This window comes from Nicotiana tabacum, chromosome 4 (assembly GCF_000715075.1).
Source record: "Nicotiana tabacum cultivar K326 chromosome 4, ASM71507v2, whole genome shotgun sequence".
NCBI classification, from domain to species: domain Eukaryota; kingdom Viridiplantae; phylum Streptophyta; class Magnoliopsida; order Solanales; family Solanaceae; genus Nicotiana; species Nicotiana tabacum.
In genome coordinates, this window is record NC_134083.1 from 144,096,782 (window position 1) to 144,123,794 (window position 27,013).

Below are 27,013 nucleotides of genomic sequence, written 5' to 3' on the forward strand. Positions count from 1 at the left end.
TTAAACCTAGTAGGAATATTTATTTTCATCACGTGCATTTGACTTTGGGGACTCAATACAAGGGTTGGGTCCGTCTAGGACAGGTGTACCCGATAATTACAAGACCATCCTGATGCATCTTATGTGATACATGTACATGATGTTAGATTCAGTTTGTGCATGTTGACCGGCTTCTAAAACATAAAAATAAGAATTGAGAGAAAACCAGAAGGAAGAAAATAGGAGAGAGAAAATTTACTTAGTTTTTAAAAAATCTCGGTATTTAAAAATCCAAAAACCCTATCAAAATTTTACCCCAAAACACTTATTACAGAATAAGATTGAATTTTTCCCAAAAATAAAAGTGTCATCCCATTCATGAAATATTGACCGAACTACGTGGGTCTGATTCTCACCGAATGTGAGATACGTAGGCAAACCTCATTGGTTCCGGCCCCAATTTTCAAAAAAAAAAAAATCTCTTTCCTTCATTCCCTCTTTAGAATTCTTTCCTTAGAAAATCCAAAAAAAAAAATATATATCCAAAAATATTTTCCTTCTTTTTCGAAGTATTTCATTCGAAAAATAAAGAACAAAAAATTTCAAATCAAAATTCAAAATATTTTTTTCCTTCTTTAGATTTCCTTCTTTTTAAAAAAAAATAAAAAAATAATATTTAAAAGTCTTTATATATAAAAAAAAAAATGGGTCAGTCTATTCCCGATCTCCCTGAACTACGTAATGATCTGATTCATGCGGCGACATGATACGTAGGCAACCCACAAAAGGTTCGATCAAAATATTTTTCAACGATTCTAAGATGAGGGATCAAAATGAGGTGTGAGGGAAAAGAAAAAGAATGGTGATAATGTTAAGAGCGTGGCATATTACGTGTGATTTATATCTATAAAATGCATAACCCTAACACGTTTGTTGTCACTTATAGAGTAAGTTTAAGGTGGTTGGTTTGTGGTAAAACTGGCAACACATCATTACTTCACCAGATCAAAGGGAACTGTAGTAATGGATAAAGGTGATGAAATCGAGTTGCTCAGTGACAATCCCCAGGGTCCGTCAGTTGAGCAAGAATAAGAGGAAATAAGAAAATTAAGACAATAACTGTCTGATGTATATCAAGCTTGGGTTTCCGGTGAGCCTCCACCCCAGGGTCCCTCGGAGGGAACTTTCACCGTACCTGGTGCTACTCAACCACCGCTCCATGCAGTGAGCGATCACATTCTACCACCAGGGTATGTGCCAAACTACAGCCTCCATGCTGCCCATGGTACCTCTAATATGCGACCTTCAGTCGCATCGGTGAGGAACACCCCTCTCGTTGTGTCTGGCGCACCGGTATATACAATCCCGCCGCCACCTCCTGTGATGAGGCCAAACAATGAGCCACCACCTCAGGCTTATGATAGCCAATACAACTCTCAAAATATGGCTTCCAGGGTCTCGGCTCCATACAATCAGGCTCCTCAGTACGAGTCACCAGTAGAAAATGAAAAGTCTACCAAGACAGTTGAGCCAGATGAGATGGACAAGAAAATGAAAAATCTTGAACAAAACATAAAGAACATACAAGGACTAGGTGGTCACAAAAGTGTTTCGTTCAGTGATCTATGCATGTTCCCTCACATCCATTTGCCACCAGGGTTCAAGACACCAAAAATTGAGAAGTATGATTAACACGGCAACCCTATCACCCACTTGAAAAGGTATTGCAACCAGCTAAGGGTGCATGTGGAAAAGAAGAATTGTTGATGGCTTATTTTGGGGAAAGTCTTGGGGGGGGGGTAGCCTCTGAATGGTTCATTGACCAAGATATCTCTCACTGGCATATCTGGGCCGACATGGCCTAAGCCTTCGTCAAACAATTCCAGTATAACATTGATATTGCACCAGATCGCAATTCCATGTCAAATATGAAGAAAAAGCTGACGGAAAGCTTTAGGGAGTATGCCATCAAGTGAAGAGAGCAAGCGGCTAGAGTTAAGCCACCCATGGATAATCATGAGTTGATCACTATTTTTCTAGAGGCTCAAGAGCCTGATTATTTCCAGAATATGATGTCTGCTATGAGTAGACCATTCGCTGAGGCGATCAAAATTGGGGAGATGGTCGAAAATGGTTTGAAAACGGATCGAATCTTGAGTCAAGCTGCTTTTAAGGCCGCATCACAGTCCGTTCAGAATAGTTCGGGGGCTTTGATGAACAGAAACGGGAGAGAATAGAGAGTCATGATGGCTTCCAGCTCGAAGGGGCCCCGCATGGCATTTAACCAATTATATATGCTTCCTGAGGTCCCACAACACTATTATCCCCATCAAGATGCTTCTTATGTCGTGGCACCGCATCCATATGCGGTGATGAACGCGCAATCTTACACGCGGCCACAACATTATACACAAAATCGAGCTCTACCTCCCAGAAATGCCCGTCACCATCAAGCTCCATATATTCCCCAACCAAATGTTCCCCAATACAATCCTCGCCCAAGAGAGCCCCGTAGAAGGAATCAGTTCACCTCTATTGGTGAATCATACTCTAGCTTGTTCCAAAAGCTAGTCAGGCTAGGTCTGCTACAGCCAGTGGCCCCGAACCGGCCAAACCCTGAGTCCTCCTCGCACCGAGCTGATGCTAGATGTGAATATCACTCCAGAGTAGTGGGACATGATACTGAAAATTATTGGACTCTCAAAAGAGTAGTGGAAGACCTCATCAAGGTCAAGGCAATAGTTCTTCAGGATGAGGAGGCTCATGATGTGACAAACAATCCCTTGCCTGCTCACAACACTGGGCCAGTAGTCGGAATGATTTGTGAAAATGACAAATTTGGTCCGGCACTGAAGGCCATTGCAGCCATTGCCGAGACAGAAGAAAAGCCAAAAAAGGTCGCCAAACCTGAAAGTTCCCTATGAGACGGGAGTCTCGTTAGCCGGTCTTGCTATCCTTTCCGCGTTCGGATTATTTCGGGGTGTGATCCGGATGTTTAACTTTGTTGTCTTACTTTCCGATGTAAACCCTTCTATATTTTTTTTTTTAAATAATAAATAAATAAAATCAAATAAAATTAATATTTCATTGTCTAGGAATGTCTCCTTTCTTAGTCTTGTCACTTTTCTTATTCTCTTTTCAGTTCTGTTAAATGCAGATTTTGATGACATGACATGCCTGCGGACTTCAGGCCCAAATCCTAAAACGCTGTCATACTTTGAAATAATGAATTAAAAATCAGAATGCAATGAAGATAATTTTAAGAAAATAAAATAAAGAATCGAAAATCTCAAAGGTCCATACATTGTAACGAGAATACTGCCAAAAGAGAGTATTGTACTTGGGAAACATCGAAGGAAATATCCCTCAAATAACTATTAACGCAGATGCAGTCAAAAGGTACTATGTTTGATCCTCTATATAGCATTAATGTTCTCCAGTTGGGATGAAGAAGGCTTTTATTCTCGTTACCCTAACACCATTGATCCTTTTGCCAACCCTTTGAGCTGGTTACCTTCCTTTGATTACCCTCTTTGGAACCTGAATGTGTTATTGAAACAAAAAAGAAAAAAAAGAAAAGACAAAAAGAAAATAAAATGAAAAATGAAAAAATAAGGAAAAAGGAAAGGAAAAAGAAAGAGAAAAGAAAACAAAACAGAAGAAAAATCAAAATAAAAGAAAATCAAAAATAAAGTTTATTGAACTACGTTTGACTTGATTCCGAAAGGATACGTATGCAGCCTCTCTCTGGGGTTCAGTCACACCAAAACAAAAATCCACATTCCCTCAAAAGTTAAAACCGGGGCAGATGTTACAATGGTTCGACGATGGTTTCGCTTGAAAGGTTCCAAAATTGTAATTCAATACAAATCCTTTTTACCCAAATCCTTTTCAAGTCATTCCGATCAATCAACGAGAATGTTCAAGAATCAGAGGATACAGTTACTTGGATCTGATACAAAAAAATGAGAGAGTCTTATTGATGAAAACCCTCACGGGTACTGCAAGGCGATGGTGAGTAAAGAAACTAAAATGAGAATCTTGTTAGTGAAAACTCGCAAAGAGCACTATAAGGCGATGGCGAGAAGAGAAATGAGAGAGGTTAGTTGGTGAAAACCCGCAAAGGGCGCCACTGATCGAAAAGAGGATCCTCATACCTATTGGCATTGACACAGTCCTAGGCAAGGTTTCTCGGTTTCAAGGCAAAAGTTGTGATGAATTTCTGAGAGTCGTACAGTGGACACAAATCGGGCATCCAATCCAAAAGGTATGTCATGTTCATTGAAGTCCGTATATACTCCAGATAAGTCCTTCTTTCCTTCCCCCGAAAGGGACATCTCTTGTCTAAATTCATTGTCCATTTTATTGTTTGTTGTTTTTGAATCCCTTTCGGTCTAACTCTGTTCCAAAACTAAGGCAAAGAAAATAGCAAGACTGATTTACAGGGCTTTCATTTGATACAAGCTAATATTTAAGAGGCACCCAATCTTGGCAGGGGCATCAAGTCAACCCCAATTGGCCATAGTGGCTGATGCTTTGAAATCAAAAACTCTCGAAAGGAGGAAATCAAATTGAAAGTGCCTACAAGGCAAAATGAAGTTGAATAGGTTAAGTACCAAGTGGCTAACCGTTTTGGCAAAGTTTGAAAAGCCAAAGGTTCCCTAATGCTCTGAAATTAAAAGTTTTGGAGGATGAAGTCGAAAGTGAAATGCCACAAAGGCAAAATAAAGTTGAAAAGATTAAGTCCTACGCGACCAACCGTCATATAAAAGTTTGAAAAGTCAAAGGCTCTCCGGGGCCAGAAATGAAAGTGGTATTCATGAAATATCTAGTGGCAGGTTGAAATCATCATCAAAAGAAGATGGGCATAAAGCCAAGCTGCCAAAGACATCAAGGCCACAAACCGACCACCACTTTTAAAACTCATAATTTTTCTTTATTTGCAGCAGGAACAAAGCAGTGCAAAATGGCGATTCCTAAAGGACGAATGTCACCAAAGGTGAGTTTCGCAAAATCTCTATTTTTTTAATTTTCAGTATGCATCACTATTACAGATTATTTCCGTAGCTTAACCCAGGTAGAACCTATTCGCCTAGGAGGATCCAGCTCATAGTTTCGGGTATAAGTATGCTTCGACCAGGCTATTTTTCGTAGCTTAACCCAGGTAGAGCCTTTTCTCCTAGGGGGATCCAACTCATAGTTTCCGGGTAGAAATACTCTTCGCCCAGGCTATTTTTCGTAGCTTAACCCAGGTAGAACCTTTTCGCCTAGGGGGATCCAGCTTATAGTTCCGGGTAGAAGTACTCTTCGCCCAAGTTGTTTTTCGTAGCTTAACCCAGGTAGAACTTTTTCTCCTAGGGGGATCTAGCTCATAGTTTCCGGGTAGAAATACTCTTCGCCCAGACTGTTTTTCGTAGCTTAACCCAGGTAGAACCTTTTCGCCTAGGGGGATCCAGCTCATAGTTCCGGGTAGAAGTACTCTTCGCCCAAGTTGTTTTTCGTAGCTTAACCCAGGTAGAACCATTTCGCCTAGGGGGATCCAGCTCATAGTTTCCGGGTTGCTCTGATGGTAAGCACCCTCCACTTCCAACCAAGAGGTTGTGAGTTCGAGTCACCCCAAGAGTAAGGTGGGGAGTTCTTGGAGGGAAGGATGCCGAGGGTCTATTGGAAACAGCCTCTCTACCCCAGGGTAGGGGTAAGGTCTGCGTACACACTACCCTCCCCAGACCCTACTAGTGGGATTATACTGGGTTGTTGTTGTTGTTGTATAGAACAATGAACTAGCACCTACAGCTAGCAAGCATCAAGGTTTAGATCAGAGTCTGCATGAAGAACCAGTCAAGACTCAAGATCAAGTTTCAAAAGACTCATATATAGGAATCTTGTAACTCGTAGCTGATAGGCTTATTTAGTTTCTTTTTTATAATAGCAGGACCGCAGACCGGAGCCTCGACGGAACCTCACTAGACTCCTCAACTCATCATTTCACCATTCTCCTTGAACTACACGTGACCTAATTTTTCTATAACCCGGGATATGTAGACTGTCCAAAATCAGGACTCGGTTGCACCCTATCTTTTATTTCTTTTCCTTTTGAATAATGGTTTGGTCAAAAAATAGTCACATGGCTCACCTAATCTTTGCCTGAAAACTCTTCATGTTTCTAAGCAAAGAGGGGTAGTTCTGAGCACCTACTTTTTGACTATATTTGAATTTTTACCACCTTCTACTATGTAAATATTTTTAGAAATTTAATATATATTTTTTTAGCTTTGTTATATTTTTTTTATATAGGGTAAGAATTAAAAATAATTTAAAAGGTCAAATTATTACTATTAGTATTATTTTTATTTTTTATCTTTATTTTAAAATAAAATAAATTAAAAAAACCAAAAAAATTAAATATTTTTTTTGATTTTCGGATGGGAATAAAATAATAAAAAAATTAAAAGTATGGAATAAAAAATAAAAGTAAAAGTAGGTAAAAATTATTTAATAAAAAAGTAAAAGAAAGTGGAAAATTAAAAAAAAATAAAAGTAAAAGAAAGTGAAAATTTTAAAAATGAAAAGAAAAAGAAAATTGGAATTTAAAAAGAAAAGTAAAAGAAAGTGAAAATAAAAATAAAGAAAGTAAAATAAGTGAAAATTAAAAAAAGAAAAGTAAAATAAGTGGAAATTAAAAAAAAGAAAAGTAAAATAAGTGAAAATTAAAAAAAAGAAAAGTAAAAGGAAAGTGGAGAATTTATTTGTTTAAAAAAAGAAGAAAAATGGGAAGTGGGAATTATTTTTTAATTAAAAAATAATAAAATAATAAAATAAAAAATCTGAAAAAATTCCGATTTTTTTTCTATAAATAGAAGAGAAATGTGAGGAGAAAGGATGGGGAGAGAGAAAAGAGAGAAAAAGAGAGGAGGGAAATGAGAGAATATTTTTTTTTTCTTTTTCTACGCTAGGGGAATTTTTACTCGTGTCATTCTTTCTTCCTCTTTCTTTCGAAAAATCCAGCAAAAAAGGAGCATCAAAACCAGCTGCGAAATAGCTCGAAAAGAACTTCAAAATCAGTTCCGAAACCATCGTTAAAGTGAGGTGATGTTCGAGTTCGCCGTTCGAGGTTCCGGCGATATCGCCTTTAGAAGCCTTCGATCTTGGTTCATATCTCTAGCCGAAGTATTAAGTCGAATCTCTTCAATGTACTTGGATTTGAGAGCTCCCATTTTAAATGAAAAATGCGGCTGATTGAGGTCCGTTCTTGCCTCTTTCGATTTATATTTTTTGGTCGATCTTTTCATTATGTTTGTTCACGAATCTCTGTTTATGTGTTTGCTTGTGGTATTTGTTGAAGAATTTTCATTGGTTCATATCCTGATTTGCCATGAGTTTTGATTGTTTTGCTGATTAAATTTTAGAGTTTATATTTGGTTAATTAGTTAATAAATTAGACCATGTGATTTGTTTGTAGATGTGTCTTGGGCTGTGAAGATTTGGCAATTAGTTGGGATTGGTTGACATATGATAGTTTAGTTTTGGACTATAATGAAAGAGAAGAATTTGGGCCTCAAAAAGCTGAACTTCATCCGACACAGTATAACAATTCTAGCCCTTTTCCTTAAATAATTGAATAAGCTAGCCCGCCTTTCCATAACTAATTTACTACATTTTCCATCAACAATTCCATAATTCTTGGACTTTCCCAATAATCTAAAATCTTAGGAAAATAATCAACTCATGAAACATTCGTAGAATACTTAGGCGGGTTTTTAATTTACTATTGTGATTGTGTACACGTTCGCGTGAAATAATTATGATTCCCAAAATAAATCAAGGTACGCGTGCACGCGACTTTGGCCAAACAATCCTTCTTAAGTATAATAAAACTTGATTAATCGTGTACACGTTTTAGCGCCCCAAATAAAATGGATTCATGCACACATGATCCGTTTCAAAGATAAACCCATAACGTCATAATTTAAAAGTGGTAAAAGAGAAAACACACATAGGTTCTTAAACACGTAATTAACAATTAAACTAGATATGATTGAAGCGACCGTGCTAAAACCACGAAATCCGGGAATGCCTAACACCTTCTCCCGAGTTAGCAGAATTCCTTACATGATCTTCTGTGTTCGCAGACCATAAATAAGAGTCAATTTCCTCGATTTGGGATTTTAAAATAAATCGGTGACTTGGGACACCATAACAAATATTCCAAGTGGCGACTCTAATCAAATAAATAATCTCATTTCGAATAATGTTACTTAAATTGGAAAAACTCCCTATCTCTCGGGAAAAAGGAGGTGTGACACAAGGCATTGCTTTGAATATCTTTTTATAATATTTTTATCTTTAAATTTGAATTAAAAAATTAGATCACAATTCTATAATAAATTTACAAGGCATTGCCTTAGATATTGTTTTAACATCTTTTTGTCTCTAATTTCTAAATTTTTTTTTAAAATCACAACTTAGCCGTTGGGCCACTCAGCGCGCGAGCCCGACCCATTTAGTCTGGGACCATGAGTTCGTGGGCCAGATCCCGGGCCGGTTCCTACAAAAAGACCGCTTAACCCGGGATCGCTAAGCCCGTTTATTTAAGGACCGGGACCGACCCGGAACCGCGGCCCACTTGCCTCCCCTATTGAAGCGGAACTAATTGTATTACATGCTCTGTCACGTGTTATTTTTCACTTATTTTTTATTTTTAAATTATTTTTAACCCCATCCCATCCTACTTTTCTTCCTTCCCCAACACCAGCACACTGGATTTTTCCCCAAAAAGTTACTCCTAGGACTTTACTTTTCCAAAGCTACTAGGTTCCGGGACCCGCGTCTTAGCCTCTAGATCCGCCACCGCTAAACATCGTCTAATGACAGAAGAAGTAGCAGTGCAAAGTGCAAACACCAGAGAATTCAGCAACTCGAGCAGCTGTCACCTCATAATTAGAACTACTATCGTCTATGCCTTTGAGTTTCACCTTACAGGCAGAAGAAATGAAGAATCTCTAGAAATCAAACAATTGCACCAGATTTTCTATGAGCATCTTGCCTTTTTGTGTATCATTTAAAAGATTTCAATTAAAATGAATGAGTTAAAGAAAGATTCTATTACAACCATAAATAAAAGGCAAGATAAGATGCCTTGGTGAATGAATGTTAAAAATGTGCCAATTATACAATAAAGAAGGAATTTTAAGGCTACTTGATCAATCTACCTGTTTTGAGCAGTATCACATTTGTGTACGTACTATCTCTGTCTCTTAGAGAAGGGAACATGAAGCAAATAACAGAAGAAGAATACATTTACACAATATCAATCGCAAGATTTAAGAAAATTCAAATAGAAAGCTTCAGAACAAAAATAGTACTAAAACCAATGAACCATAAGAAGTTGGACAAGGGCTAAGATACACCTCAATCTTGACTAAAGGAAACAGCATTATGTCTTTACAAGAGCGAACTACATAACATCTGATGACAAAGTTCGGAACGGGTTTAGCATCTGTACTCCAAAAGTACGATGTCTCGTTCAATCAGTAATGAAGGTATGTCTTTAGGGAGTTACTTAAATTGATTCATCGCTTTGAAAAAGGTGTTGCAGCAGAGTGTTTTAACATTATTTGAAAGAGCCTATCTATAATATAATGTTGTTGCTTATCATCTCGTCGGAAATGCAGTAAAATAATCTAAGGAAGCTTGCTGATAAATGGCTCATCAACAAAGGAATAGCAGCAATATTCTTGATTGGAGCTTGAAGATGAAAAAAACATTATCATCGGAAAAGTGGATAAACCTCAGAAACAAGCAATGGTCTAGTGCCAGCATCTCAACTAAAAAGAATTTTCTCTTAGCCCTTACTCTTCATATATAACTCATACAACTCAGGCAACTCATACCTGAACGGCAACACACAGTTCTCTATAAACTTTGATTCCGGATATGACACGACAGTGTAAAGACATAGCCTCCTCCTTAAAAGTCGCTTCTCCTTGAGAAGTTTGAAGATTTCGTTCCTTGGCAAGACCCTTTTCTCCAAACTAAGCTTCAAAAGTGTAGGGTGACTGGCAATATAACTAGACTTATATCCAAGTTCATTCATGAAAAACTTCAATCCATTTCTAAGCTTAGCCTCAGACGCAGTCAAACAGTAAGGAAGCTTTTGCACCATTGTGAGAATATCAGAGTCCGACCATCCAAAACTCCTGAAAATCTCTAGTTTCATCTTTAGTGTAGACTCACCAAAATTTACAATAGCTTCAAGTCCATGTTTAAACATAGGGGACCCTCTAGGAATGCCAAAATCCTTTTCCACTCGACGCACTACGCTCTCAAGCCACTCAGTCTTTTGAACCATACCCAACGGACGATTAAGAAAAAACTTGTTAATATCCATACTTGAAAACCCTACTCTCTCTAACAACACTATATTGGGTGGCATTACTTTAGGGAGATTCCGAGAAAATAACCAAGGCGCTCTTTTTATAACCACAGCTACGGAATCGACATCACTACCTAATAATTCTCGAAGATAATCAAGATTTCTAATACAAGTATCAAGACTTGTATGAAACAAAGCGCCACTTCTTGTAATTACTCTAGTTAAATTCGACCCAGATAAGCCAACTTTTTGAAGAACCGTAATTTTGGGTTTAAGGGTATTGTCGACATCAGAAAATAACAATCCGGGGTATGCCGAAACAAGGGTTTTAATCTGGGTTTTGTGTAAACCAATTTGTTTGAAAAAACTAAGGACTAAATTAGGCTTATTGTTTCCGGGTTTCAAGCAAGTTACCTTAGTGCTAGTAGAAATAGCTTTTTCTTTGGAGAATCCAACTGAGTTAACTAGCAAATCAACCAATAAATTGCTGCTGTTTGTAACATTTGCTGGAGCTGTAGAGTAGTAAAAGAGCTGAAATTTGGTGCAATTTATGGGAAGGAGATGCCTTTTTGTGCCATTGTCACTAAGTCGAAACAGCAGAGCAAGGCACATTTCTGATAATAACCCCTCAGTTTTGATTTTGTTCTGTAAAATTTAGGGATTTGCAAGAATTGGGGAAATTGAAAGTTGAGATTTGTGAGGCCAAATGAAGCAAATGTACTGTTCAAGAAAATATATTATTTAGCTCCCTTCCTAAAAACTTTTTTTAAAAGAAAGTGTTTTTTACGTGTTTGAGCAAGCTTTTGGAAGAAAAAATAATGTTTTTGAGCAGAAGTAAAAAAAAGTAATTCTCTTTAAAAATATTTTTTTGAAAAGTACTTTTGAAAAAAATATATTTAGAACCAGTTTTAAAAAATTTGGCCAAACACCAATTGCTGCTTAGAAGTGTTTTTCAAATTAATTAGTCAAACACAAACTATTTCTCACCAAAAGTCCTTTTGAGAAAAATAAATAAATCAAAATAAACTAATTTTTGTATCTTTGCCAAACAGGCTATAAATACTCGTATCAATGAGGAATTTTACATTATTGGTAGAGATTTTTACTTTAATGAGGAATTTTACATTATTAGCAGAGGTTATGTTCCTTTTGTTGGCTATCCTAACATTTTTACCACTTTCTTTAAATAAAGATTTTACTAAAATTTATGAGAAATTTTATATTATTACGTTATTTTTAAATTATGTGATTTTTTGTTACAAACGTGGTAAACTACAACGAAGTACTTGGGCCTGGGAATGAGTTACGCATGAATCAGAATATGAAATAGCCCAACACGAGGTTATTGAGCTACAATTGGGATCCAGGTTGAGGTACATGTGTCAAGGAATTAATGGACAATAGAAATTATAGTTACTATAACTATGCTCATAGAAGTGTAGGGTTATGTGAACAAAAGTCTTTTCATTTTCCTTTTTTCAGTTGTTCATTTGGTTGTTGTTACTTTGAGAGTTTCTTTTAGATTTATAATTTTTTTTTCTGGTCAATACAATATGGATCCACTACATTGGTGCTCTCGTTGCTCGTACTCCACGCCTCTGGACTCTTATGCCATGATCTATACTTCTATCGACACCATACATAATTTAGTGAATGTGATGCAAAAAAATAACTCTCGTATGCTCTATTCTATTTGCCGTATGCAGTTAGTGTTGCACGAAATGCAATTAGACTCCACAAAATTCGTTGGTGCTCCCGAAATCTCAGATGTTATAGTTATTACCTCTGCACTAGACTCAATTTTGGACGATACAAACACCAAGGTGGCCAATATCGTGAAACCACATCTGGATTCGCAATTTCCTGTTCTTGATGTTGGAGATACAATCCCCAAAATAGTGGTTCTCGACGACGTGTCCTGTGCTTATATTGTCGTAACGTAGCTTGAATCTTCACCTCTATCATTCTCAATTACGGGACCGAGTCTTCCACTTAAAGGCTACGGACAAGAACTTGACATGGAGTTTGGCTAAGGTGTTCGATATATTGCCAAAGAGGGAAATTTTTGCAAATTTTCGTGGTCGTGGTAGAGCTATTAGTTCACTTCCATATGATTTTGGCTTGCCCGACTGCAAGTGGGTGGATACTGGGCAGGGAAGGTCTTTGGAGGATGCAAAAACAGAGGAGACTACTATGGAAGACATATATAACAAAGAGTGTTGCGACAGTTTGTATCAGCAACTGTGAAGAGTAGCCAGCTGCACATGTTGTTATTATTGTTATTGAATCTGCCATGAATTATGAAAATTCAAGCAATATAGACAAGGTGTTTAACGAAAACGTCCAAAGAAATAATGACGACCCGCTTAACCCATTCGTTCATAAGGTCTCATTTTTTATTTCTCAGGATCTCTAGACTGTTTAATCCCCAATGTGACTCTAAATTTCTATGCAAATGAATATTTCACTACACATGCCTTAAAGCTTTGCACTCGCAACTGTCATCACCCAAAACCACGTGACCGGCACCCGGCACACTATTCGACCCGAGCGAACCAAACCATGTGATGTACCCAAATCATATGCATGAAAATCAATTTCACTGCGAAAGCTCATTGAAAATCATATGCATTTTCAAGTTAAATGATAAAATATTTATCAATTCAAAATCACCCATGACGCCTTTCATGATAATAACAATGAGACTAAGTAAAATAAATATATATTTCCATGTATGTCGTGTACAACCCCGTTACTATAACTTTTCACAACTATCTATGTAGCCTCTATACCAAAGAATAAAATTAAACACGTGGGATAATACCCGACTAGCATAAATTAAGAAAATAACATGATAGCTACCACAAAATAGTAGTGGTGCCTCACCATATACCTCAGGAAGAGAGTCGTCCTAGCCCTGATCGCATGCCACGTATCATACCTCATCCTGAAATATATAAAATAAGCAGGGCCCTTGAGAGGGCCCCCTAAGGGCTGAGTACACCACAACGGTACTCAATAAGTATCATAGACTCTCTCTAACTTAAGTTCTTGGGACAAACTTTATAAATATAATGCACCAATATTTGATATAAAACAATAAGCAATTTTATCAATTCATGATACTTGTCATTTCAAATAAAAGTTAAATATAACCCACAATATAAACTTTGAAAACATTTATATCAACCCAAGAATTTTGGATAAAATCAAGCAAAATCATTTCCATTTGCTTTAAGTCATTGAAATCACTTTCGGCTCCTTAGGCCTAAATATAAAAAAAATCATCCTTACCTTTCACCGGGAGTACTATACCATCACCGGCATAAGAAAGTCAACTAGGTTATGTACCTAGCGGCAAGTATAATATACCCTACTTGCTTAGGTCATCTCGTCGTAGTGCCATACGAATCGACTCAGCCATGCTAATAATAACACAAAATAGTACCCTCTCGAGGGAGAGCACTCTGGCATAGTTTATACCACAAAGTGGCCATCTACGCCTATACCGGCACGTCTAATTTCATGACGACGAACACAATATATCCGAAGGTGAGCACAAGTAACTCCCAAAACATTTGATACTTCAAAAATAGATTCATAACAAGGATATATTTTTTTTTTTCAAATCATAACATTAATTAAAAAAATCCGAACCATTTGAAAAACAAAATTAAATAAACAACCTTTTACATGTTAAAGCCTTTAGCAATTTAACATCAATCTTTAAAAGATACCACAAGTGCTATTATGCTCATCAATTTTCAAACGGAATACTTTCCATGAAAATATATCTTTAGTACTCAAATATGTATACTCTTGTCAATACAAAAGTTTTGATAAAAACTTATAACATTTACCTTGAGTGTCATTTTGCCAACAAGATTTAAATAAAATTTTATAAAACAGCATGACACTATACATGCAACATAATATTTTTCTACATGGAGACATCCATACTTGTTTGTCCCCACAAGCACGAAATCACGTTTGCAAATAACTTAAGTATTAGCTCGAAATATGCTTTTAGAGAAAGACCCTCAAGAAGAGTAAGTTTTAATCAACTTACCTCGCTTTCGCTTTATTAACATTCATAAGTTTTTAATCCTCTTCCATCATTCCAATGCTGATTAAAATGCTCAAACACCACCAACAAGTCGATATCTACAATTAGATATCCTAATTACATCAAAATATGACCTAAGATATTGATCAATATCCATATATGGCTCATAAGTTGGCTACAAGACTCCAACAACTCAAATCGCCAAATAGATTTACATGCTAGACCATTCAACTTCATTCTTATATTTTAATACCCATTCGAAGTCATTAATGATACTACATCAATTGTCCAATGCCACCAAGTAACTATTCATCGTCTTCCATAATCAACACTTGTAAAATATACAATTCAAGTGATTACTTAGTTGATCACTTTCAACTTTTGCTAACAAATAATTCCATAGGTTCATTGTATTTATTAATTTCATCGCCAAGATTACTATTCATCTTCTCTTATTTTCTCAAAAGTACTATTCATGCCATGGAGTAGAGTTTTATAATCCAATCTTTCAACCATTAAAACTTGTAACAAATGCTTCAAATACTTCTAACTACTCAAAATAAACGAGTTTGAAGTATTAGAATTACCTCTAGTAGATCAATCTTGAAAAAATCACAACTTTGGTAATTTTTGTGTTCTTGAGAATTTGATTATGAAATCTAGTATTTGGATGAAAGAATGATGTTAGAACTCATGTATATTGAGTAAGAATCAACCCAAAAGATCATTGGCAACTTACCTTAGTTGATTGGACTTGATTTGAGTTTAAAATTGCCTCTTCACCTCAAAAACCCTAACCCCAATACTCAAAATACTCTCTTCCCCCAATTTTGTATTTATAGGCCCAGATTTCTGGGTTTCGAAAGCGGCCCCGGATGCTTCGCATCCCCAGTTCACTCCTCTTCGAAGCTCGGATGCGGCCCGGACACTATGGTAGTACTTCACTGTCAGCCTTTGGTAATTTGATCGTAACTTCTTGTAGAAGTGTCCAAATGGTGAACGGTTTGAAGCGTTAGAAACTAGACTCGAAGATCTTTCATTTGATAGGTTCTCCATCATATAAATTTTTATATATATGTATATATGCTTGTCCACAGTTAGGTCTTGTGCGTACTCATTTGGAACTTTAGTCTATCATGTAATTTCCAACTTGACTTAGATTTAGGGCTTTCCTTAGACCCCAAATCACTTATAAATATATCTCGTACACTTATTATCATATCCAATTGATATACATCATATTAATAGTCCTCATCTGCACATAAAATAATATAATTAGCACACATCAACTTTCTTAATAGCGCTTAAGTATTTCGAAATTTTTCGGGGTGCTACAACAACGATCCTAATCGAAGAGAAATTTTGGAAATTTGGGGAAGTATGATGTGCCACTTGTTGGTTATGGAAGGTCCTGGTGGATCCAACAGAACTTTGTCTCTGTATACGGTCGAAATAGATTTCGGCCTTGGCACGTCCGATCGAGTTCGAAGGATGATCTATCAAAGAAAGACCCCTAAGGTGGAACAAACTGACCTCAAACCCGGGGAGGCCAATTCGTGTCGAGTTCGATATCTTCATCAAGCTCGAATCGAAATCGAACCATGATGCAGAGTAGATCTATCATACTGATAATCTAGAGACCAACCAACATTGGCCTCGAATCAATTCGAGGGCTCGAGCCAGGATCGTGATCAAACCAAGATCACGAGTTCGAGCCGAAATCAAGCTCAAACAAAAATCGAGGGTTCTAAGCAAGATCGAGCTCGCAGACAAAAGCCGTTGCAATCCCACTAGAGAAAATCTTGGCAGAAATTATGAAAAAGCTGACTTATCATGGGTCTCCCACTGAATGTTTATTTTATTATGCTTAGAGCCCGATCCCTCCACTATAAAAGGGCTTGGTTACCATTTCTGTGGAACAAGTTTTTCTCAGGCTTACACTGTAATAAAAGTGCTATATTCTTCTACAGTAAAGAATCGTTCTTTCATATTTCTTAGATTGATTCTATTTGTTGAATCCTAAGATTCATTATTTCCTGATAACTTTATCTATTTCGCATTCTCTGCAATTTATATTTACATTTCTATTTATCCTTACATTTTGTGTTAAGTTACGCCACATATCCTCGGAACTGCGTATAAATTTAACTCTATCCATTTTTCGGGTAAACAGTTTGGCGCTCACCGTGGGGCCGAGGATAATAGTGGTTATTTGATACAAATCTGAAAAAATACGCCATTGTGCTTTGCGCTTATTTCCGAAAACATCTTGAATTTCGGATCAGCTACGAATAACCACCAATCAAATGGCTTCACCGATCGATAACGAAGCCGGCCTTCAAGATGAAATCAATGACTTGACACCCAGGGACGGGAGGCAAATTAACGATGCCACCGAAGCTCGAGTCGAAGTACCGCTAGATGTCAATTCACAAGTGGCTCTTGAAACGAATCGACGTTCCGAAGCTCGAGACACCCATAACGCGGAGGAGATCGGAGTCAGCTTACGGATGATCTTCGAGATGTTGCAAGCCCAGCAAATAGCAATACCTCAGTTGCAGAGCCAAACTCAGGAACAAAGCAGGCCGGAGCCCAATCCGATTCGAGAAATCATCCATAGAACGGAATCAGCCATAGTGAAGTCGAATGAGCCAGAATCGGGGACTCCTCCCGGAATTACTAAATTGCTCGAGGAACTCACAAAACGAGTCGAAGTCAATGATAAAAAAAGTAGAAACGTATAACTCCAGGGTCGATCAGATCCCGGGAGCTCCACCAATGATAAAGGGGCTAGATTCGAAGAAATTCATTCAAAGGCCTTTTCCCTCAAGTGCAGCCCCAAAACCAATCCCCAAAAAATTCCGTATGCCCGAAATACCCAAATATAACGGAACGACTGACCCCAATGAGCACGTCACTTCTTACATGTATGCCATCATGGGCAATGATTTGGAAGATGATGAGATCGAATCTGTATTATTGAAAAAATTCGGTGAAACCCTGTCAAAGGGGGCAATGGTATGGTATCATAATTTACCATCTAACTCTATTGATTCTTTTGCTATGCTTGCAGATTGCTTCGTAAAAGCACATGCCGGAGCCATAAAGGTCGAAACCAGAAAGTCGGACATGTTCAAGGTAATACAAAAGGATAACGAGATGCTAAGGGAATTCGTAGCTCGTTTTCAAATAGAACGAATGGATCTGCCACCAGTCACAGACGATTGGGCTGTTCAAGCTTTCACTCAAGGTCTAAACGAGCGGAGCTCGATGGCTTCACGGCGGCTGAAGCAAAATCTGATCGAGTACCCAGTTATTACTTGGACCGATGTGCACAATCGATATCAATCCAAAATAAGAGTCGAAGATGACCAGTTGATTCCTAGGTCCGCTACAAAAAAGTAAAAGTCGACCAGGGATCGATACCATCCATATAGCGGAAACGATACCACTGCTGAGTATCCGAGGCCTCTTTAAAATCAACTTCGATATTTCATGACAAACAGTGTCTCAACGAAAAATGTTGTAAGGGCCAAATGATCAAAACGAACCATGCTTATGTAGTTGGCCCGAGTCCAGGCGTAGAACATGAACCCATGTATAATGACTTGCAAAGAAAGCTCTCTTCTTTACCAATATTCTATGTTCAAGATTTATTATGCAAACATGATCGAGTTCGAATAATTCGCTCTATTACCAAGCCTACGGGCTACCTATATTTCGAGTTCGAGTAATCACTCACTCGACCATTAAAGCCCACGGGGTACTTCAACTATGAAGCCCACGGGCTACATTGCATCGAGTTTGAATCATTCACTCGACTAAGTCCACGGGCTACTTCAACTATTACGCCTATGGGCTATATTGCATCGAGTTCGAATCATTTGCTTGACTGCCAAGCCTACGGGCTACATATATTTCGAGTTCGAGCAATCACTCACTCGACCATTAAAGCCCACGGTCTACTTCAACTATTAAGCCCACGGGCTTCATTGCATCGAGTTCGAATCATTCACTCGACTAAGCCCACGGGCTACTTCAACTATTACGCCTACGGGCTATATTGCATCGAGTTCGAATCATTCGCTCGATTGCCAAGCCTACGGGCTACCTATATTTCGAGTTCGAGCAATCACTCACTCGACCATTAAAGCCCACGGGCTACTTCAACTATTAAGCCTACGGGCTACATTGCATCGAGTTCGAATCATTCGCTTGACTGCCAAGCCTACGGGCTACCTATATTTCGAGTTCGAGCAATCACTTACTCGACCATTAAAGCCCACGGGCTACATTGCATCGAGTTCGAATCATTCACTCGACTAAGCCCACAGTCTACTTCAACTATTATGCCTACGGGCTACATTGCATCGAGTTCGAATCATTCGCTCGACTGCCAAGCCTACGGGTTGCTTTTATTTCAAGTTCGAGCAAACACTCACTCGACCATTACACCTACGGGCTACATTACTTCGAGTTCAAATCATTCACTCGATATTTCGAGTTCGAGCAAACACTCACTCGACCATTACGCTCACGGGCTACATTACTTTGAGTTCGAATCATTCACTCGACTAAGCCTACGGACTACTTTTATTTCGAGTTCGAGTAAACACTCACTCGACCATTAAGCCCACAGGCTACATTACTTTGAGTTCGAATCGTTCACTCAACTAAAGCCTACGGGCTACTTTTATTTCGAGTTTGAGCAAACACTCACTCGACCATTACACCTACGGGCTACATTACTTCGAGATCGAATCATTCACTCAACTAAGCCTACGGGCTTTGTGAAAATATTCATAAGGCATGGATAAAGTCCTCGCAAGACAGGAAACAAAAACAGAAGCAAGTCGGCAAAAAATGGGATATATCTATATATACAAATTTATGTGCACGGGTGATTACAACGTAAAAACTAAGAACTAAACTTCTCGGTCAGGAGCGATCTCTTCTTTATCAGGCTCCCCCCGTTCTTGGATCCGCTCTTGCTCCCATCATCGTCGTCATCATCATCGCCATCAAAAACCAGAGCTTCAGCATCAGCTTTGAGTTCTTTGGCCCTTTTTATCTCTTCAGCGAGATCGAAACCATGAGCATGGATCTCCTCGAGAGTTTCCCTTCGGGATCGACACTTAGCAAGTTCGGCGACCCAATGTGCTCGGGTATCGGCGGACTCAGCAACCTCTCTTGCCTGGACTTGGGTAGCTTCAACATCGGCTCGATAGACGGCCACGAATGCATCCGCATCGGCCTTTGCCTTTTCGGCATCAGATTCGGCCTTGGCAAGTACAGAGGCCAACCGAGCCTCAAGCTCCTCAATTCTTCTTGCTTGAACCAGCCCTTTTTCCTTCATTTTCTGAAGTTGGGTTTCGGACGATGATAACTGGGCTCGAGCAGTCTCTTTTCTACAGCAAAGCGGTCCATACCTTCTTTCCACCGCAAAGACTCTGTTCTTATCACGTCGACCTCCTCACGAAGCTTCTCGATCATCTCAATTTTTTGCTGCAGCTGTGAGACCGAAATGTTAGCTATCGTTCCGGTATCAAGCCCATAGGCTTTCAAAAGCATCATTACCTGCTCAGATAAATCGTCCTGATCTCGATAAGCCTTGGCCAGCTCAGCTCGGAGGTCTTTTATTTCCTCTTCTCTCTGCCCCAAGGAAAGTCTAAGGGAGTTCCTCTCGTCAGTAGCCCGTTGTAGGTCGACATCGTATCGATGCAGCTCATTTTGGGATCGAGAACATTGTTCTCGATGAACTGCCGCTGCCTACAAAGAAACAAGAAGCGAAGTTAACGAAAAATGAACATGAAGATAGTACAGACAAAATAATTTTAAAAGCTCACTTGATTCAAAGCCTGCCGCAATCCGTAAAAAAGATCCGATTCATCACCAGCACCGGTAACGTCCTCAATATCGGTAAACAGGTCACGAAAGGGATCTTCTTCATCGTGAGGCATGTCTAGATCGAGGGCTCCCATAGCTCGAGCTTCCCAAATCACCCCTGCGGAAAAAGCGGGAAAGGTAGGCAAATCCTCGATTGATGCTGCCCCAAATGAATCGCCTGGAGCATTCTCCTCGGTTCGGAGGGGTTCGGGGGCCTCTTCGATCGTATCCCCTACCCATTGACTCCGATGAGATGTGTCTTCGATATCCGATAGTTCGGGGACTCTACCCGAATCTTTCTCTGGTATATCCTCAGTACGAGGCGGAGCCTTATAGAGCATCATCGATCCAGCCGCCGATGAGGCATCGGTGGTTCTCTTTATTCGGATCGCGAGCGCGGACTCATCGTTTTCTTCTTCTTCTTCTTCTTCTTCTTCTTCTTCTTCTTCTTCTTCTTCTTCTTCTTCATCCCTTAGGCGCAGAACAGATTCCACGGTCAAAGGAATGACATTCTTGTTCGGCTTACGAGCCTTCCTCTTCTTCGGTTTTGGATCTTCGGGAACAGAGGCTTTTTTACTTTTATTTTCCTTCACCGGCTTTGGGACAGAGGCCGAAATTTCCTCATCATTGGTCAAGGGCCTCAAAATTGCTTCTTTACCCAAACCTGCATATGGAAAACCTTAATAAAATATTTTGAAAATCACCTCGTTTGGATCATCAAAGAGTGCGATAAATGAGCTTACCATAATTTTTGGCCTCCCATCGACCCTTTGACAAATCACACCATGAGCGCTCGGCGTATGTGGAGGTCGAAACAAGGGCTCGTACCTAATTCTTGAGATCAGGAACTGCTCCGGGCATCCAGGGAACCGCTACATCACAAAAAGAGGAGTGTTGATGAGAGAATAAATAAAAGAACAAAGTAGAAGTAACAGCAAGACCACACTTACGTTTCATATTCCACTCCTCGGGAAAGGGCATCTTTTCAGTCGGAATCAGGTCCGAAGTCCTTATTCGAACGAACCTGCCCATCCAACCCCAGTCCCTGTCCTCGTCAATACTCAAGAACAGAGCCTTGGTAGTCCGACGCTGAAGTTTTATTAACCCTCCTCAAAAAAGTCGAGGACGGTATAATTGGATAAGATGGTCGAGGGTGAACGACATTCCCTCGATTTTGCTCACAAAATATCGGATCAGGATAACGATCCGCTACAAAGAAGGATGGACCTGGCCTAGGGTTACCTAGTATTGTCGACAGAAGTCAATAATAACGGAATCGAGGGGACCTAAAGTGAAAGGGTAAGTATACACATTCAAAAACCCTTTCACATAAGAAGTGATATCTTCGTCAGGGGTAGGAATTATTATTTTTTTCACCCCAATTGCAATCCTTCTTTAGTTGTTCGAGGTGCTTCTCGGTTATCGAACATATGTACCTCGATACCGGCTCACACCGGTCAGAAATCGATGAACCTTTATCGACCTTAAAATTTGAAGTAAGGACACATGCACCGGGAACACACTCCTCAGGCCGTGGTTCTGCCGGTGTCTCATCGGCGGCACACTATGAAGATGAAGCCTTCTCTTTCTGAGGAATGGTTTGCGATATTTTTGCCATTTTCAAATTCGAAGGTGAGGAATAGAAGAAAGTGTCAAAGATTTGGTAGAATTGAAGAGGGGCTTTTGCATAAAGAAATCACGGATTTACTGGTAAGTTGGAGAGTACGAAGAAGAACTTGGGAAATTTGGAAGATAGAAGATGTAAAAGTGGTAAAAGATAAAAGAAAGAGTTATTTATAGGTTCAAGCGGTGGCGGTTCAGTATCAGCAGTGGCCGACCACCGCCTGACATACATTAAATGTCTTGAAAGACTAAACCGACGGGGCAGCTACCAGATACGTCATGGTCGAACCCGATGGAAACGACAGGTTATAATCCGATCGAACTGTTAAAAAATTATATCGTTTCTCGCCATATTCTTTCTGAGAAATGAGGGGACTATCTGTATACGGTCGAAATAGATTTCGGCCTTGGCACATCCGATTGAGTTCGAAGGATGATCTATCAAAGTAAGACCCCTAAGGTGGAACAAACTGACCTCGAACCCGGGGAGGCCAATCCATGTCGAGTTCGATATCTTCATCAAGCTCGAATCGAAATTGAACCATGATGCAGAGTAGATCTATCATACTGATAATCCAGAGATCAACCAACATTGGCCTCGAATCAATTCGAGGGCTCGAGCCAGGATATGGATCGAACCAAGATCACGAGTTCGAGCCGAAATCAAGCTCAAACCAAAATCGAGGGTTCTAAGCAAGATCGAGCTCGCAGACAAAAATCGTTGCAATCCCACTAGAGAGAATCTTGGCAGAAATTATAGGTGTCCCACTGAATGTTTATTTTATTATGCTTAGAGTCTGATCCCTCCACTATAAAAGGGCTTGGTTACAATTTCTGTGGAACAAGTTTTTCTCAGGCTTACACTGTAATAAAAGTGCTATATTCTTCTACAGTAAAGAATCGTTCTTTCATATTTCTTAGATTGATTCTATTTGTTGAATCCTAAGATTCATTGTTTCCTTATAACCTTATCTATTTCGCATTCTCTGCAATCTATATTTACATTTCTATTTATCCTTATATTTTGTGTTAAGTTACGCCATATATCCTCGGAACTGCGTATAAATTTAACTCTATCAATTTTTCGGGTAAACGGTCTCACACGTTCGCAATTGATTCGACATTGGGCAGTCGAACATTTTGGTTGGTGATGGATATAGACGGAGTACACACTCAATGTTCTTCTTTGTTGAATCAAGTATTGCTGGCTCAAAATTTTGGCGGAATATGTTTTTCGCCTTCGCTTTAGTTTGTTCAGTTTCTTTCACTAGCCATGAAGTGGATAAGTACTTCATCAACTCTTCTACGACTTCATGTTCATTCTCTGAAATATCTTCAAGTGATCGTCCCCTCCACCTGCTTGACAAGGTTGTATACCTTGCTTTGCTACTCAACAATGCCTTATATACCTGCTCCTTGGCGTTCACTAATATGCTATCTCCTGCATATATTATTTTCCATATGCCACATGTATCTACCAATTCTCAATACTCTTTTGTAGCAAATGGGCGGAGTTTTCTATTTCAAAACATATGTACAGAGGTTATTCTACCCCTTTTTCCAGATAGGAACCAACATACACGAGACACGAACTTCTGCTGCAATATTTCTTTTGATGTGTTGGATGATTTAGATGGGATGTATGACATGGAGTATGCACGCCATATTTTGGATCAACTGTCCGGCAAAGTAATAATTGGAGAAATGTGGGTGCTAAATCGACATTTGATGTGGCTTCAACCAGCCTTTGACTTCCCGACTTGCACTTGGTTTGGTACTGGGCAGAAAGATTTGGCACAACTTCCTTGTGCAGGTCAAAGGCTTATTGGTGCAATAGACCAGTCTATATTATTTAGGGAACAATCTGGAATTGTTGAAATTGATTTCACTCATCTTCATGGTACGGATGTACAACTACTTGATGTTGCAATAGTCTATTGGTTGGCTGAATCACAACAAGTTGTTACAGTGCAACGTGTCCATGCTTTTCACGACAAGCTTGTTAAGATTTGCCGAGACAATGAGCAAGTGTTTGAGGTAGACTACATAGATGCTAATTGGATCGATATATCTCTTGGCGTTATGAAAGTTTACTTACACCATGATAAAGTTTTGTACTCATGTGGATGTTATAGTAAAGATAGCTCAAGACAGGTGATTCTGTTTAGTTCTTGCATATTTGAATCCCTGAACTCTACTATCAAAATAGTATTGAAGGGGAAAGCAAATAACCATATTTCATAGGAGTTTGCTTTCTTGATGCAAAATTCAAGTCATCTTGTAGATACTCATAGACATTCTAACAAATTCTTGAAGCTGATTGGTGATCTCTGGCAATTCTCATTTGAAAACTATATTCTACATGCACATGTTTTCTCTGGTTTGGTAAAGGAATGGTTTCTGGAACTGCAGGAGGACTTGGAAAAATATTTACATGCTCGTTTTGTCTTCAGGAGCACTCCGCTAGGCTCAAAAAATAGATATACTGCAACTTGTGCATAACTTTCAATCAGATAATCGATGAATTCGTTCCTTGTATTTCATACAGGTATCGTGGTATTCCGTTTGACGCCTGTCACGACCCAAATTAACCCTCCGTAAGGTGTCGTGATGGCACCTAGTCTTTACGACTAGGTAAGTCTAACATTGCGAAAAATATAAAGAAAACACAATATTTTAAAGATAAACAGTATATTTTAAATAGCCAAGAGTAGTACCACTTGGCATATACAAAATAATTTTTCAAGACTCGGAATATCACTAAGTCACAAGCTGCTATAATCTATGTAGCTCTATACAAAAGTCTGAAGATAATAAGGAAAGTCTCTAGACGAGGGAGTAGAAGGGGACTCCGAAGATCTGCGGACGCAAGCAGAAATACCTTGAAGTCTCCTAGAATTAGCAGCACGCACTAACTCCAAGGCTGATAGCTCGTACCTGGATCTGCACACGAAAAACATGTGTAGTAAAGGGCATGAGTACACCACAATGGTACCCAGTAAGTGCCAAGCCTAACCTCGGTCGAGTAGTGACGAGGTCAGGTCAAGGCCCTACCGGAGTAAATATAATAAATTAAACAGTAAAAGATATAAGTAGAATTTACGGTAACACAGTTAAAGAAATTCTCGAAAATTTAACAGTTAAGGGAGCCCTCGACTCAAAACAAGGTAAACACAGTAGGAAATCTCTCGGGATACCGTCCCGTAGTTTCAAATGAATATGCAGTTACAAGGGAATCTCCCGGAATACGTCCGTAGTCCCAAAGTAAATATGCAGTATTGGGGGATCTCCCGGAATACGTCCGTAGTCCCAAAATAAATATGCAGTACAGGGGGATCTCCCGGAATACGTCCGTAGTCCCAAAGTAAATATGCAGTGCTGGGGGATCTCCCGGAATACATCCGTAGTCCCAATTTAAATATGCAACGCAAGATGAAATGACAGGTATGACATCGAGTTATACAGTTTATACTGGACACAGATAAGGCAAATAAGGACTTAACTGAACATGATGCACATAATGTCAATTAGGCAGTTAAAACACGTAAGCATGCTTTTCTAGTCTAAACTACACAATTAAACATATTAGTACAATTAATAAGAGAAGCAATTTACGATTTAAAAAGGTTAAACATGATTTTGCAATAATAGCCCGTGTACGTACTCGTCACCTCACGTATACGGCGCCCACACACCAAATAATATCAAGATATCCTAAGGGGAAAGTCCCCAACACAAGGTTAGGCAAGCCACTTACCTCGAACCGCTCAAATCAACTTGATATCACGTTCTTGCCACGAGTATCCGACTCCAAATGGCCCGAATCTATTCAAAATAGTACAATACCATCAATACGCGCTAATGGAATGAATCCCACAAGGAAAACTATAAAATTAGGCCAAACCCCGAAATTGGCTCAAACCCGGCCCCCGAGGCCCATGTCTCGAAACCCGACAAAATTCATGAAACTAGAAAGCTCATTCACTCACGAGTCTAACCATATCAAATTTACTGAAATCCGACACTAAATGGTCCTCCAATCCACAATTCAAACTCCCAAATCCCTAGTCTCCAACTTTCAATTTCCACCTTAAATACACATTAACTAGGTGGAACAATATATGGCAAGGCAAGATTATTGACAAAAAATAAGCACAAGGAACTTACCTCAAGAAATGCCTCGAAAATGCTCTCAAAAATCGCCCCAAAAGTTTGCAAAGCCAAAAATGATAAAAATCGCGAAGCCCTTTGATTTTAATCACTGCCCAGGTATTTCCGCACCTGCGGAACCTGGGCTCGCACCTGCAGGTGCGCTTGTGCGAAAAACTTGTGCATCTGCGCAATTCACTTGCCCGCTCTACCTTCGCACCTGCGACGAAAGGGCTGCATCTGCGCCCTCGCGCCTGCGGAGTCCCTTCCGCTTCTGCACATCTTGCGCATGTGCGAACATCCTTGCGCATTTGCGGGCATCGCAGATGCGGAAACTTCCTCGCACCTGCGACCCCAGGACAACTCTCGATTTATTGCATCTGCGCTTCCATCTCCGCATGTGCGGCTCGTGCACCTGCGGTCTCTTTTCCGCAGGTGCAAAAACACCAGAACCAGCAAAGTTTAGAGATTCCTCTACGTCCAAGTTTTCACCCGTTAAGCATCCGAAACACACCCGAAGCCCTCGGGACCTCGACCAAACATACCAACCAATCCTAAAATACTATACGAACTTAGTCGAGCTCTCAAATCTCATCAAACAACGTTAAAATCATGAATCACCCTCCAATTCAAATTTAAAGAACTTGAAACTTCAAAATTCTACAACCGATGTCGAAACCTATCAAATCACGTCCGATTAACCTCAAATTTTGTGCACAAGTCATAATCAACATTACGGACCTACTCCAACTTACGGAATTAGAAAACGACCCCGATATCAAAAATTCCACTACCGGTCCAAAACTCCAAAAATTCGACTTTCGCCATTTCAAGTCTAAATGAGCTACGAACTTCCAAAACATAATACGGACATACTCCTAAACCCAAAATCACCTAACAGAGCTAAAGGAACCGACGGAATTCCATTCCGGAGTCGT

The 27,013-nt window shown here is 39.4% G+C and overlaps 1 protein-coding gene across 1 annotated transcript; it reads right to left on the reverse strand.

Moving 5' to 3' along the window:
* Positions 1–9,336: 9,336 nt before the first annotated feature.
* LOC107830412 (transcription termination factor MTEF18, mitochondrial-like) lies at positions 9,337–11,067 on the reverse strand. Its single transcript, XM_016657957.2, has one exon. The coding sequence runs from the start codon at positions 10,961–10,963 to the stop codon at positions 9,821–9,823; it is 1,143 nt and encodes a 380-aa protein (XP_016513443.1). The 5' UTR covers positions 10,964–11,067; the 3' UTR covers positions 9,337–9,820.
* Between the last annotated feature and the right edge of the window lie 15,946 nt (positions 11,068–27,013).